The following is a 15,862-nucleotide window of genomic DNA, read 5'->3' on the forward strand; positions in this document are numbered from 1 at the left end:
GTTTATATTGTGTGCATTCTGGATTTACTGTTCCTACATCTAGGTGTGAAGAAATACGATGCAGTTAAATATGTGTTGTTTAAAACTGTCACTTTGGGTCTGTTGTGGACTATTTAGGGAGTTAATGATTTAGGATTGGTTTAGGAACACTGGCCACACCTGATCCCTCTGGGGCGTATACATCACAATAATACATGTTAGAAATTCTGTAGAACAGGTGAGCTTGTAGAAGCCCTTTTTTGAATATCTTTTCAGCTCTGGGCCAGTGATGGCCTTGAAGTGGGGAGGGAGGGAATGAGTTACAAGCAACATTTAAAGAGAGAAACAGCAAATAATTTTCTGAGAGATTCAGGATATCCAGGCAGTGATTCAATAAGAACTATAGATCCCTCTACTGTTTAATACCTTCTTGTCTGTGTTCTGTCTTCACCTATGGGTACCTGTGAGATTGTAAACTGTACGAAGGCAGGATTTTTTTCTATTTTTTTCTCTGCTACAGCTCCAACTCCTAAAGCAGTGCGTAGCACAGAAAAGGCACTCACTGGATATTTGTTGCATTTGCAGCTGCTCCAGTGGGCGGGGTGGGGATCCACATCAACCTGGCCATGAGAGTCCTGGAGCTCAGTCTCACAACTTCCAGATTTTAGGTAGATCCAGTTTTAACCAAGCTGAGTAGGAAAGCCGAACTCTTCAGCTAATTGCAAACTAAAAAAGGCAAAAAAACAAAAAACTCATTACAAAGTGATATGAAATTGGCCTTCGCTCCCTGAAGCCTGGTAGGTCAGCGGGACTTGGGTGGGTCTCAGCACACATGATAACATGGTACCCCTAGCTGATGGGTCTGTAGTTCTCTTACGAAGTATGGAACCCTGATGGGGCCTTGACCCTGGGGCTCTCCTGTTCTAGGAGGGTGACTGATAGCATCCCTGAATGGCCTGTTGATGCATATGGACCTGATCCAAATCTGAAAGCATCCATTTAAAGTGTTGACTGAGCAGCCCCCCTGAATACAGATCCCAGGCAGATCCTCAGTGCAAGCTCCAACGCCAACAGGGATAGAAACAAGCTAACCAGCTCTTTGGATATTGATGTCCACTGCTTCTCACCCTTCCCAGTATTATAATCATCAAGGTGCTTTGACCTTAGAAACATATGGACAGTTGGGCATGTTCTTGACTGACTCATTTTAAGACCAGTGACAGAACAGGGTACGTATATATTTCTAAGTTATAGTAGCTGTTCTAAGCATCCTGAACCAAGATTCACCTTGGGTGGGCTTGGCTAAATATGTATTTTTTGAGAATAAGTTGTGTGTTCCGAGTGATACAGCATTAGAGGCCAAATTCTCAATGCCAAATTAATGGGAAAGGATCTGACATGAGTTCTTAACTTTGCCGCTAATTCTCTTGCTCAAAGCGAGATGTTTGAAGGTAATTTTCTGAGATGGTAAAATCCTAACAGCTTTTCTCAAAATGAATTTTGGTGGCCATCTGCACCAGAATTTCCTTTAGTGTTTGTTTCAAATGGGTTTCTGATCCCATTCCAGAACACTTGCATTGGAGTATCCGGAGGTGGCTGGGGCTTGATTCTTAAGGGAAGAGAAATAGCCCTCAAGGGTGCAAAGTTTTTCTTGGGGAAGACAAACATTAGCTTTACCATGGTTTGTTGCCCTTCATAGGGCCACTGCATCTGAGGAGATGGACAGAATGTCTGTGGTATTACAGGTTTATGGTGGAGGTTGATGGGGAAGGGGTGATAATGAAAAGAAGTTTGAGAATCACTGAACTAGAAAAGCCTATTTTAGGGGCACCTGGGTGGCTCAGCTGGTGAAGCATCTGCCTTTGGCTCAGGTCATGGTCTCAGAGTCCTGGGACTGAGTTCTGTGTCAGGTTCCCTGCCCAGCTGGGAGTCTGCTTCTCTCTCTGCCGCTCCCCCTGCTTGTGCTCACACTCTCTCACATAAATAAATATTATCTTTAGAAAAAAAAAAAACAAGGAAAATCTGTTTTTAAAAAATCTCCATGTTGTTCTTAGACATCCTAAAATTTGGGTGCTACTTAGGGCAGGAAATCTGTATGGTAAATGGCACTGCAGTGCAGATAGACATTTCTGTGGATAACATAATCTGTCTGTTCCTTCTTGCTGTTTCCCTTCTTTATTGCCATAATGATAAGATCGGCCTTTTAAAGCATCTCTTAGAAGATCATCAATTGTTATGGAAATTATTCCATCTACATTTTTGGAAGTCTTTGCATTGAGGTTTCTGTTTTCTTTTCAGGGAGAAAGGAGCCCACCTTGAGTTTTTTGTTGTTATTTGTTGTAACTTTGTGGTTTTTTTTTTTTTTTTTGAAATTAAATCAAATTTACAGGAAAGGTGAGCAAACAAAACAAAGTACTCCCATACACCCTTCAACCAGGTGTACCACTTGCTGACATTTTGCCACCTATCCGTTATCCTTTCCTCTCTCTGGAAAATGCCTTTGCAGGGCTTAAAACAGGGCCAAGATTTAGAACCCCTGGTTATGCGGTGTTTTGCTTGTCCTTCCCTGTATCGATCTTAACTGTGAAATCTTTGTGAATATAGACCCACAATCATCATGAGAAACACATGAGCATCATCAATGGCTGTGTAGCCAGATATCCATGTGGGTTCCTAGGGTCCCCAAAGCAGTTACTGTCACCAAGTTGCTCAGTGTGCTGTATGATATCATCACAGACAAATCATGGTTATGTCCAGAGACTCCATATGAGGACCAATTACCTGCTGGACTATTGGGGTTGGTTATTGTTGGTGATGGTCGGGACTTTCAGTGGGGACAGCTGCATATTCTATGAAAGCTCCTTAGCAAGTTTTCTGGCGTATTTTCATCCATTTTCTAACCCCAATAGCTGAAGATTTAGAGACTGTTTCTTTTTAAATATCAAATCTTGCCCTCTACACAGACTTCTCAGTGGAGCTCTGTGGCAGCTTGATGATGAAGCCACAAATATACAAGAAATGCTGAATCAGTTCCAAGCAGTGACACTATAAAAGGAAGCCTCAGCTTCATTACTCTGGTTCCCAGATGGCTGTTTTTCTTTTCCTGCGGATTTTATTGTCACTGAAAGACTTGGAGTAGCACTGACATTTTACTCCACTGGCAACTCACATCTTGTTATTCCAAGGTTGCTACAAACCTGGAACTTTTAGGGGAAAGTATTTTAACCTATATTTGGGTAGTTTTAATCAGAAGGCATTAAAATGGATTTTCATTCCTCTTGTGATTTTTTTTTTTTTCCTTTTGTGATTTTGAAGTTTCTCTACCCCAGTGCTTATCTTGAGAATCCTTGGAGTCTTGCTGACCACACTGAGTTCTACATCTACCAGCTTACCGTGGCTTGGGGGCATCACAAAATCTATCAGTCTCAGTATCTTTCTTTTGGAAACAATGATAAGATCTGCATCATGGAGTTGGGAGAATTAAAGTAATTCTTATAAATCTAATTTACAGCCCAAGCACTTAGCAAAGTGCTCAGTGTGTGTTAGCGCTGGAAAAATGTGCCTGATACAGGAAATGTTGAGATATGGAGCCAGTGGCCAAGAAAGAATTTTTGAGATGTCTTAGGTGCAAAGAGCTGGTTTTATTACAGCAGGGGGACAGGAGCCATGGACAAAAGAGCTGCCTTGGAGCCATGAGGGGTGACTGATTTGTATACTTTCAAGTTGGGAGGAGGTTAGGGGGAGCATAAGACTCTAAGGGATTTTGGAAGCAAGGTTTCCAGGACCCTGAGGGGGCTAGCTGTTGTTAGGAAAAAGCCATTTATTACTGTCTAAAAAAACCTTAGTCATGAGATCCTTCAGATGTTTATCAGTAGACCGTATGGGGGGTCATTGTTGACATATATCTTAGAAGATATAGGTGTAGAGATAAAAGAAATTTCCAAAGGATTTTTACATGTTAGAGTAGATTTACAGAATCCCGGAGGTTGGGATAATGTTAAGCTAAGGATGCTGTTTGCCCTGAGCAAAGTGTCAACATGAGGCAGCCGAGCTCCTAGAGGAAGGTCACTGCCTGTAGCAAGGACCTGTCAGTGGTCTGGAAGTAGTAAGGAAGTTTAATGTTTCTTTTGCCTTTGCTTCTCACATCATACTGTCTTCTTTTTTCAAAATTCTCTGTTATGAATGAATTATTATGCAAGTGGAATTTTCATTATGTCTTTACATCTAGCTACTTCACAATGTCCAGTTTTAACCCTCAGTAGAGACATAGAATTTAATTTAGCTCACTCTACAGCTTGTGTGTGTGTTTATATGAAAAACATTTCTTGATTTTGTCAAGAGCTGATTTTGTCTGCTTCTTGATGCCCACCATGGTATCCAGTGGCTACCCCTTTAGCATGTAGTCTGTGGTTCTGACTTAGTTCTATCTGATAATGTAAACAGCCCTTGGGGAAAACAGCCCTTTTATCTAGGGAAAAAAAATATGCTCAAATTGTCACCAATTCTTTCCTCCTTGGGTTGATGGGTGGCCCAATTAAGAGGAGTAGGACTTACTTGTCTATCACTATGGTAAGTTCTGGAGTTCTTGGGGGTAGTGTCCTTCTCAGTCCTAAACATTCTTGGACATGTTCCTTATCGACCTCAGGCTACTCCCTGTAGAGTGTTGACCTTGCCCTTCCAGCCCCTGAGAGCCAATTGTTAAAATTTCAGGAATTTGTCAGTTGGTTGTGAAACAGTTAAATAAATTCTATGGTAAAAATTAAAGTATAATTCGGTAGATTGTAATAAAGAGTAATACTCACAGTGCACCTGGATGGCTTAGTCAGTAAAGCGTCTGCCTTGAGCTTGGGTCATGATCTCAGGGCTCTGGGATCAAGCCCCACATCAGGTTCCCTGCTCTATGGGGAGTCTGCTTCTCCCTCTCCCCTATCCCACCACTCATTCTCTGTCTTGCATGCACTCTCTCTCTCTCTCAAATAAATCAAATAAAGCATTTAAAGAAAGAATAATACTCAAGACTTACCACTTCCTAATTAGTTTACTGCATTTTTCTCTCATGCCCTTGAAGGTCACATGCATGTCTTCTTTTCTCAACCCTGGGTTCAGTGACATCACATTGGTAGCTTGAGATAGGAGAATCACACCATGAAAGTTGGCTTGATTTATTGTCTTATGCCTTGTCTAGAGTTAAGTTTTGGAGGACACGTTCATTCAGGCCTAAACTTAACAAACGTGTTATATTGGAACCAAAAATGTGATATAAATGTAATATGATACATTGTTCAAAAACCATTATCTTACTTCCACAGATGTCCCTCCGGTCCTTGATAAATGGGCAATATCTGACATACTTCATTGTTTCATTCTCCTCTTACTCAGGAGCCAGCAAACTTTCTGTAAAGGGCCAGATGATAGCTATGTTAAGCTTCTTGGGCCACATAAAGTCCATGTTGCTCATTCTTTTTAGATTTTTGGTTGTTCCTTATTGCTTCTTTTTCTTACACACCCTTTACAAATGTAAAACTCATTTTTAGTTCAGACGCTGTATAAATTCCACAGCTTGATTTGGCCTGCCAGTCAGAGTTTGCTCACCTCTGGCTCTACTCAGTAATGTGTGAACATATCTACCAAAATGTCAAGGTCACATGCACTAATTGTAACCACAGATTGGCTGTGGATATAAGAGTTTAACAAAAATCATCAATAGTATTCTGTGAGAATCAGTTGGCTATATGGCACTTACAAGACTGAGTATTATATATTTATTTGTAAATTGTGGGCTATACAGCCTTTGTATCAATAAAATGTGTAATAAACTCATCAGGGCATATCTATTTATCCATCCCTCTGTCCATCCATCCTTTCATCCATCCATCTAAGACATCTAGATCTCCATCATCCTGGAGCATTCACCAGCATACCACTGTGGCTCCCCCTCCTCCTGTAATCACCCATCCATGTTTCACATCTTACAAACTGGCTTCCCTAGACATGGGGCTGGTGCTCCATAGACCCCTCTCTTTGCCATGTGGCACCCACTCTGCCCCAGCCTGCTTAGTCTGTCCTGTAGCCTCAACATCAAAGCTCTGCACCTGCACTGCAGTGGTTCCTACACCCCACTGCCTGATCCTGAGTCTGTATTCAGAATTTAAACAGATGGTGGGAGCAAGAGACTCCTTCTAGGCTTTGTTGTTGCCCCCTCCCCTGCCTTAGCTCAGCTGCTATAACAAAGATGCTACAGATGGGGGTTTAAGCAACAGACACTGTTGTTGTTCTCACTGTTCTGGAGGCTAGAAGTCTAAGATCAAGGTGCCAGTGGATTTGGTCCCTGATGAGGGTCTGCTTCCTGGTTTACAGATGGCCTCCTTCCCATGTCCTTATGGGACAGACAGAGTGAGCTGTGGTCTCTTCATCTCCATACAAGGCAGCCAATCCCACCAGAAGGTCTCTATTCACATTACATACCTCATTCTATCTAATTATCCCTCCAAGGGTCCCACTCCTGATACCATCGCCTTGGGGATTAGGCTTCAACACAGGAATTTGGGAAGGACACAAATATTCAGTCCATAACAGTAAGGTAATGAGTCTTTTCCTCCTTTGTTGGAAACCCCGTGATCCACTTTGTTGCCCCCAACACGGTGTCCACATCCTGTAGTGTGATGTACCGTCCCGTCCATGACCCAGTCCTCTGAACCATAATCAGTGTTCCATCCTCGCACTCATCATTCTTCATTGCCTTCTGCATTGAAGGCAATGCCTTCTCCACCCCTTTTGTGTTTGATTTATTACACACTCCTCCTCCAAGTGAATTCTGCTAAATCTGTGTTGTTTATATCCTACATTTATATTCAGCTTTTAAAAATCAGAGGGTTGGAAAAAAAAATCAGAGGGTTGGGATGCCTGCCTGGCTCAGTACTTGAGCATCTGCCTTTGGTTCAGGGTGTGATCCTGGGGTCCTGGGACTGATTCTTGCATCAGGCTCCCCAAAGGGAGCCTGCTTCTCCCTCTTCCTATAGCTCTGCCTCTCTGTGTGTGTCTCTCATGAATAAATAAATAAAATCTTAAAAAATCAGGATCAGTAGTTGAGCATCTGCCTTTGGCTCAGGTTGTGATCCTGGGGTCCTGGGATCGAGTCCCACATTGGGCTCCTTGCTGGGAGCCTGCTTTTCCCTTCAGTTATGTCTCTGCCTCCCTCTGTGTGTCTCTCATGAGTAAATGGGTAAAATCTTTAAAAAAAAAATTAAAAATCAGAGTTTTGAGAAAATTTAGAATAAACCTTAAGTTACAGATTCTAGGATATATTATTACAGGGTTTTGTGACAGAGTAATTATACTAGTAGAAATCGTTTGGAGCACCAGGAAGCATGACCAACATCTGCACTGTTGGCTCATTCACTCCTGTGAAGCCCCCATGACAGGAGTCCAACGATTGTCTGTTATTCCACTGGCAGGAAACTGAGGTGCAGAGAAATCAGTAGCTCTTCCAGTGTAGCCAGGCCTTGTGGCCAAATCTGTGGAAACCCAAGACAAGTGTATCATGACTCCTATTATGTATAATTCACTACACATGTGCATGGTGTATTGTACAAAAATCTGACAGCAGGGGCACCTGGTTGGTGCATTTGGTTGAATGTCTTAACTCCTTATTTCCGTTTAGGTCATGATCTCAGGGTTGTGAGATTGTGCCCCACCTTGGGCTCTGCCCCTTCCCACTGCTCTCTCTCTTTTTCAAATAAATAAATACATCTTTTTAAAAAATCTGAGCATTTTATGAATTTGTGCTAATAAAATGTGCCTCATATTCTATTTGTAGTGCAGGTGTTTTTCTATATATATATAAAAAAAACTCCAAAGCCCTGAATTGATATTAGTTAATTCAAGATGAATAAATTCACTTGCTAATAAAATAAACATTTGGGTCAAAGTGCTATTTATCTTCTGAGGAAACCATCGGTAAATATATTTAATTAACTTTCTGTTGTTGACAATGGACTTTTCAAGATTAAGGGTGAAAGTATATGAGGGAGCAGAAGTGGGTCCGTTTATTATACGTGTGCACGGAGAGAGCCAGGAATGGGAGGGAGAAGGGGCATCTGCAAACCACACAGCAGGACAGCTCCTAGAAATACAGCAAGGTCAAGAAAGAAAGAAGGACTTACCTTCCTGGAAGTTCTCCTGATGGCCGAGGGGCGAGATGCCCAAGTAAGCAAATGGAGGCACCACAATACACCAGGTTACCCTCGATCCTGTAAGATTACTGTCTTTGAGGGGATCCCTGGGTGGCTCAGTGGTTTGGCGCCTGCCTTTGGCCCAGGGCGGGATCCTGGAGTCCCAGGATCGAGTCCCACGTCGGGCTCCCGGCATGGAGCCTGCTTATCCCTCTGCCTGTGTCTCTGCCTTTCTCTCTCTATGTCTATCATAAATAAATAAATTAATTAATTAATGGCTTTTTATTGAGACTCTGATACTGCTATTAACTGCAGAAACCACGGTGGTGCTCTGGGAATTGATGAGCATTTCTTTGAGGCCTGTCCTGGAGCTAGTGGTGAGGAGCATAGACTATAACAATCTCTTCCTGCTGGTGGCATTCCTTGTTCTAATGAATTCACCTTTGCTGTCCAAATGGAAACACAGGTCATCTTCCAACTGTGCATTTATTCTGATAATTAGCATGTATTTTGACCTATTGGGCCTTATTATTTAGATTGAAATGGCTTTGTCCCACTGTCTTTCTTGAGAATGGTGGACACATTGCCTAGAGGCCATTGTGTGATGGGATGTTTAATGTCCAAAGAATAAACTTTGTTTTAAGTCGGTGGGTCTTAGTGAAATTTAAAAAAAATGAAAGTTAAGTGAACCAATGCCTCCATGAACCTCTGAAGTATTTTTTTTTTACTATTTTGCCCTACAAAGGATAGACAAACTAGACACTTTGAAACAATAAACGGTAAGAATGTGCTCCCCTTTCTGAATGCTTTGCGCAACTGTAATAGGAAATTACATGGACAGACCGAGTTACAAGTGTGGGTATGAAGACAAACGCCACTGATCACACATACAGCAAGAAAGGTCCGAGGGTGGTTAATGTGTCCGCATTGGCTTTGACGGCAGTTTGCATTTGAGATATTAATGAAAGGCTCGGGTTTGGGCAAAGCACATACTCTAATTGCCTTCCCTTTTGATCTTTCAGCACTCCGGCTCCTGAAGGAGGGCGCGGATCCGCACACCCCTGTCTCCTCAGGAGGGTCCCTGCTGCATCTGGTGAGAACCCTTGACTGGGGACGGCCGGAGAGGAGAATCGGTTCTGGGCTCAAAACTCAAGAGCTAAATGATCATCAAAACATGATGCTTTCAAATGATCAGGCTTGGATAACGAGCTGCAGTATTTACTAGTTGCTATGCTGGAGTTTGTAATTAATCTTTAACAAATGGAGTTAGAACTTCTGCCCTAAAGAAGAATCTTTTGAAAATGAAGCAAGTGAATTAAAAAATAAATAATTTCATAAGCGAGAAAATATTGTAATAGGCTCATGTGCCAGAAATTTTTACTGGTAAAAGCCTTCTATTAAATTTTTAACTGAACCAGTAAAAGATGATCAGGAGAGAATTAGATCACATGACAGCTGCTTTTGGTCTTTTCTTCTCACATTTAACTTCATGTACACTTACTACTTTTGTGAAGTTTGAGGAGATGCTTAAGCTCACTGGGGCTCATTTTTCCCATCTGTGAAATGGGAATATGATCCTGGCTATTGTACTCAGAGTATTTATTGTGATGTATATACCTCACAGCATGCATTGTGATGATCAGATAGATATGAAAATAACTTCTAAGCTGTAAAGTGTCTTTGGTATGTTAGATGTTGATCAATATATATATTATAGTGTATGATTTATGATGCATTTTTATATAATTTTTTATTCACCCTAGCTCTGTGTGGTTGGGAATATGCCTGTGTGACTTTCCTAGTTAGAAACTGAGAAACAGAAGTATTGAAACAATTTGGCCAGGTTCACATAGTAACAGACAGTATATAGAGAGCTTTAGCTCTGGCCTCCGAGGACACATACAGTGTTCTTGCCACATATATTCCCCAGTGATACCTGCAAGGTGCTCATTGAAGTTTTCAGAGAACACACTGTCATTCTAATTTGACTAACTGGAAGACCGACCTTTTCTGTAAAAAAAAAAAATCATGTGAATTCATTGTTAATATTGCCAAAAATGTGTTATTATTGAGCATGTGTATGTTTGAGAAAGAGAGAGACACACACATCCCCACTGCTTTATATATAAAATGCATTTGCCTATAATGAGCACATAAAAGTGCATCTTAGCAGTCGACAACTCAGTGCTTGCTTTCTGGACCTCTGATGTAAATGCCACTGTGTCCCTTCATCTAGACCACTGCCATCCGCTCCTAAAGCATCATCCCTTTCCCAGGATAAGCAGCATCCTCTCTCATCTCCTCGCCCATCCTTGCCTCCCCTGCAGGCTGTTCCCACACAGAAACCAGATCAGAAATCAGATTCTCCATCAGAATACCCTAGAAGCTTTCCTTCCACTCAAAGAAAAGCCCAAAGTCCTACATAGAGCCATGCCATGACCTGCCCCCACCATGGCCCCTGCCTCGGTTCCTTTGCTTTTGTTCTCATGCCTCCTTATGAAGTCCCACCATGTACACTCTCCCCATCTTTTCCACTTGGAAAATTGCTCTGCAGGTCTCTGCTCAAGTCATCCAGCAAAACAGGCTTTCCTGGCTTGCCTTATAGCATATAGCAGCCTATCACCACTACTCTACAATCAACTTGATTTTCATCTGGCTTCATTATAGTGTGCGGGTGCCACCAGATTACAGACCCATGTGATTATGTTTTGCTTATTAGACTATCAGCTCCCTGATAGCAAGAACTGGGCATATTCTCAGCAGCCTGTTGTATCTGCAATGCCTGAGGATGTGCCCAGGACTTGGTAGATGCTCAGTAGATTGATTGAGTAAGGAAGTTAATGCATCAACTTACTTAATTAATTAATGTCTGATGCTATGATTGCCCTTAGGGGTGCAGAGGTTCAGAATGCATTCTGTGACCATATGGAGTTTAGTTTTCTAAGGGAGAAAAAAAAATAAACCACTAAACCACTGATTACAGCAGACCTAGAAGAGGAGTAAACTGGAGGTAGTGGCAGAGGACCGTACTGAGGCCACTCCTGCCTTGAGAAAATAGTTCTGACATCATCTCCAGCCCTCTTGATCAGACATAATTACTCTTTTTTCCAAGATTTCCTAGTACATGACCCTTGCTTCTGCTACAGATTGTGTCATGATGGGTCATAATTAATGGATAATGTGCCTTTTCTCTCTGATAGATTGAATTTTCAAAAACTGTGACTTAGATACTCTTATATCTTTAGTGTGTGATGGTGTGATGTGTAGGAAATACTCGATATGTCATCCATGAATGAACGGATGAATGAATGGGATCCAAGAACATAAGGACCCCTTTGGCTAATGAGAAGTCCGTTATTTGAGGCCCAGGTCATAGAGTATAAAGACTCAGAAACGGTGGAAGCAGAAGGAAAATGAAATGAGAGGATTAAAATGATAAGGCAGAGGGAAACACTTATGAACTCTCTGTTCACTGCAGATATGTTGCATTTTCATACCATTAGGCATGGGCTGCGAGCCTCAGATAAAGGGATGGTGGAGCTCGAGTGCACGCCAGAAAGCCTGGGGATGGCCAAGAGACCCCAGGCTCAGCGCCGAGTCTCCTCCTTCCTGGGGTGCCTGAGTAAATAAAAGCAAATGAAAAATTGTGAGTTGCCAGAGAAACAAAATTACAGGGTTTCAACATGCCTTAGGTACTGAAAAAGGCAATTTCGCCATCTGAAATGTCAAGTGTGAGCATCTCTACTATTGGCCCCACTTATGGGGCACCCAGTGTTATGAAGCCTGATGTGTTATCAGCATTGAAGCTCTAATTATAGATGCTTAGATCAACGCCTTTGGGAAAAAGGCAGCGCATGTTTGTGTGGGCCATCGAGAAAAAGCTGTGGAATTTGGTGAGCTTTCCAGACTTTTGTTTATTTAACTCAACTATCCTTCATTGGGTTCCTGATTTGAAGTGTAGAATTTGGTGCATTTCTCTTAGAAGTGCCAGGAGAACTTTGATATTGGAGATTAGCAATTCCCATCCTGTGCAGGTAGATATCTGAGAAGCAGGTTTTAGTATATTTTGTCATATAAAATCTTTAATTTTATCTTCTTTTAAAATTTTCAACAAATACCTCTGGATTGGCTTGTTTGCCTACCCTTCAGCAAATAATTTATGTATCAAACAGATAGCAGGTGCTAAGTCCTCTGATGGATGGAAGGGAAGTAATGACAGCAGGTGACAGTATCTGCACCCCAGGGCAATATAGATGAACACTCAGATTGAAATCTGTGGAAGAAGTATGATATTTGTGGATTTGGCAACAGAATCACATAGGTTTTGCTAAACCACTGCCTAGGGTTTTATATTATGATATCTAATAAATGAGCTCTTGAGAAGGAGCTCCTGAGGGTGGCCAAACCCTCTCGAATGAAACATGAAATGCAAATTCTTTTAGTCTTGTCCTGTGACAGCAGCAGACCACAGTGAAGCTTAAGTGGAATATGTTAGAAGTAGGAACTGCTCTTTCTTTGACCTGGCAAATTCTTGTTTAACATAAAGACAGGCCTTTTCCCAGTGGAGACCCATGTAGGTGTCAAAAGTATTGAGCTACTGCAGATACGCAAATACGTTCACAACATAGTAGTAAATATCACATGCAGGTTAGAGAATGATATATAAAGTACAGACAGGTAGATGAGATGAGAGAGAAGAGGGAGCATCTTTTTCAAAAGCGGAGAAAATCTTGGAAGCCTAGACAAATTTTTAACAATGACTCAGGTTGGGGAAAGGAGACAAAGTCCTTGTTTTTACATGTCTGCTTCTTTTTTAAAAGTTATTTATTTATTTATTCATGAGAAGACACAGAGAAAGATTGAGGTAGAGACACAGGCAGAGGGAGAAGGAGGCTCCATGCAGGAAGCCTAATGTGGGACTCGATCTTGGACCCCAGGATCACTCCCTGAGCCAAAGGCAGACGCTGAGCCACCCAGGGGTCCCTACATGTATGTTTCATATAATAAAAGAAATTAATAAAAAGTAGTGATGAGTGCATTTTTATTAGAGGCTTAAATTCTGTTTTGATCACTTCCTGCTCTTACAAGAAAGTCTGGTGTCCGAATTGGCTGCTCATTGGGCTTCACTGTACACATCTTTCAAGTTTCAGGCACTGGAGGAAGTGGAGAAAATTGGCAAATTAATGCAGTTGCAGCTGTTCCGCATCTTAGTATCTTTCAGAGGGAAGATTAAAATATTATATTTTGAAAAGAGTCAGAATATTAAGACTGTGGAGGAAATGTTTAAAGAAAGATTTTATTTTATTATTTATTTATTTAATTATTTTAGAAATATTTTATTTTAAAACTGGTCTAGATGTTAAACAGCAAAAACGGGGCAGCCCGGGTGGCTCAGCGGTTTAGCACCGCCTTCAGTCCAGGTCGAGATCCTAGAGACCTGGGATCGAGTCCCATGTCGGGCTTCCTGCATGAAGCCTGCTTCTCTCTCTGCCTGTGTCTCTGCCTCTCTCTCTCTCTCTCTCTCTCTCTCTGTGTCTCTCATGAATAAATAAATAAAATCTTTAAAAAAAATAAAAAAATAAAGAGCAAAAATGGTCAATAGATGTGTGGAAGTTGTCCAGAGTAGTGGTAGGTGACCATGTAACTCCACCCTCCTCTGCTCTTGAAAGCAAAGGGAAAAAGCTGTGAGTGTAAGTGTTGGTGAGAAAATGAATCATAACAGAAGAAAATATGCCCTTTCCAGGGGCCTTTCCTGGAAGTTTCTTGGGTGATGAGGAATGGGGGACATCCATACAGGATGGTGCAACAGGAAGCAGAGAGATAATTGAAGGAACAAGATGGACACAAAAGGATAATGTCAATGAGTAGGAGATCCCAACCATTGTTATGTCTGAGGATGATGCTGGAAAGTGTAGGAAAACCAGAAGCAGAGTTTCCATGGATTGGAAATAGTGACTCCTTTAGATTTTTCCAAGGATGTGATTAGGGCTCAAATTTCTGGCTGGACTTTACTTTTTAAAATCCAACATCTCTTTGGTCTTTGGAACTCATGCATCCATAATTGGAAGGCCCAAATCCAGAATTTTGGTCATGAATACAGTACCCATCTGAATCTGGAATGAAAGTAATAACCTTGTTCTACATGATGGTTATATTTTTATTTGGATTGCCTGTGCTCATGACCTGGGGGGTGAGAAGGCAACAAAAGTGTAAAGTCTGGCATTTCTCAGAATGCCACGAGGAACTGAGGGGAGTGAATTTTCAACTTTTGAGTAAATATATAACACAAGACTAGTCATTCAGCAGCAAATTCTAAAAAATTCCCTAGCAAAGGTACCAGTGAGATTTGTGTTTTGTGTTTTATCTCTGCGACAGTAGAACACTATTGAAATCAGAATCCTTCACGACAGGGTAAAGGCAGAAAGGCGAAAATTTTTTTACAGATGTCTTTGAACTGGGAGCCCTTCTGAGAAAAATCCTAGTCAACCAGCATTTAGAGCACTGGTACAGAGCCTTTCCTATGGGAATCTGGAAGTTGCACCCAGAAAGGTTTTCCCTGAGGTTGCAGCCTGAAATTCACCCTGTCAGAAAGGCTTTCCATGCCAAATGACAAATAATTCCCCAAAGAGCTATTTTCATTCCTCCTCCAGATTGTTCATGCTGTTTCCCACTTTGGGGTGCTCCTCAGAGATCGCTTCTCTTTTGACTGCATTGCCTTCTTGAATTTGGCTATTAACTGGGAACAATATATAGACCATATTACCAACTCTCTGGCTTGGCACAGTCTTGGGTACGTGGTAGATCTTCAATGTATAGTTAATGGATTATGAATGTCTCAGCCCCTATGTCCCCCACCAAATCCTTCAAGACTTGTGCTGAGAGTGTCCCATACTGTAGTGTCCAATTCTCTTCAGGCTATTGGGTACTCTCCACTGTGAATCTAGAATGTTCTGAACACCCCCAATTTCATTCAACTGGATTGTCAGTTTCCCCAGAGCAGTTACTATGTCATTGAACATTACACGTACATTGCCAAGCACTGGGCCTGGAATAGACTGTTGCCTATTAAAATCTTGGTGATTCAAAGTGAGGCAAACCAATGTTGTAGCTGAAGAAGCAGAGCCTATATTCACTTAAAAGGATAAAAGATTTTTTTTTTAGGGTAAAAGTTTTATTAGGATTTTAAAATTCCTGGATGTGCATCAGTGGTACATCTGAATCTCTTTACTAATAACCTGTTTTATAATTAGGTTTTGGTTGAATCGGCTGGCAGATATGTATGTTTGGAATGCAGGTGGAAAACAGTAACTATGATCCAGCTCAGAGGGTTCTGGTGAGGTACTCCGGAGAGGTAATCGGTATGGCAAGGTAATCTGTAGTACAGTGATTTGCCAGCGAGAAGAAACGCCATCTTCTCTGATTTATAATGGGATTATGTCTGGATGAGCCACGTAAGTTGAATTAAAAATGCATTTGCTACTGCACACTGTAGCATAGCCTAGCCTACCTTAAATGTGCTCAGAATACTGACATTAGCCTACAGTTGGGCAAAATCATTGCGCACAAACCCAATTTTCTAATCAAGCGTTGAATATCTCATGTAATTTTATTGAATTCTCTACTGAAAGTGACACCACAGAAGGGTTGCATGGATGCAGAATGATTGTCAGTGTATGAGTTGTCTTCGCTCACGACGACATGGCTGCCTGGGA

At 41.6% G+C, this 15,862-nt stretch overlaps 1 protein-coding gene across 1 annotated transcript in view; it reads left to right on the top strand.

Moving 5' to 3' along the window:
• MYO16 (myosin XVI) overlaps nucleotides 1-15,862 on the top strand; it is a 444,013-nt gene that overhangs the window by 35,355 nt on the left and 392,796 nt on the right. Inside the window, exon 2 of the mRNA XM_055335623.1 lies at nucleotides 9,173-9,243. Within this exon, the coding sequence (XP_055191598.1) occupies nucleotides 9,173-9,243 (71 nt within the window). The remainder of the gene's footprint in view (nucleotides 1-9,172; nucleotides 9,244-15,862) is intronic.

Source organism: Nyctereutes procyonoides, unplaced genomic scaffold (assembly GCF_905146905.1).
Source record: "Nyctereutes procyonoides isolate TBG_1078 unplaced genomic scaffold, NYPRO_anot_genome, whole genome shotgun sequence".
Lineage (NCBI taxonomy): Eukaryota > Metazoa > Chordata > Mammalia > Carnivora > Canidae > Nyctereutes > Nyctereutes procyonoides.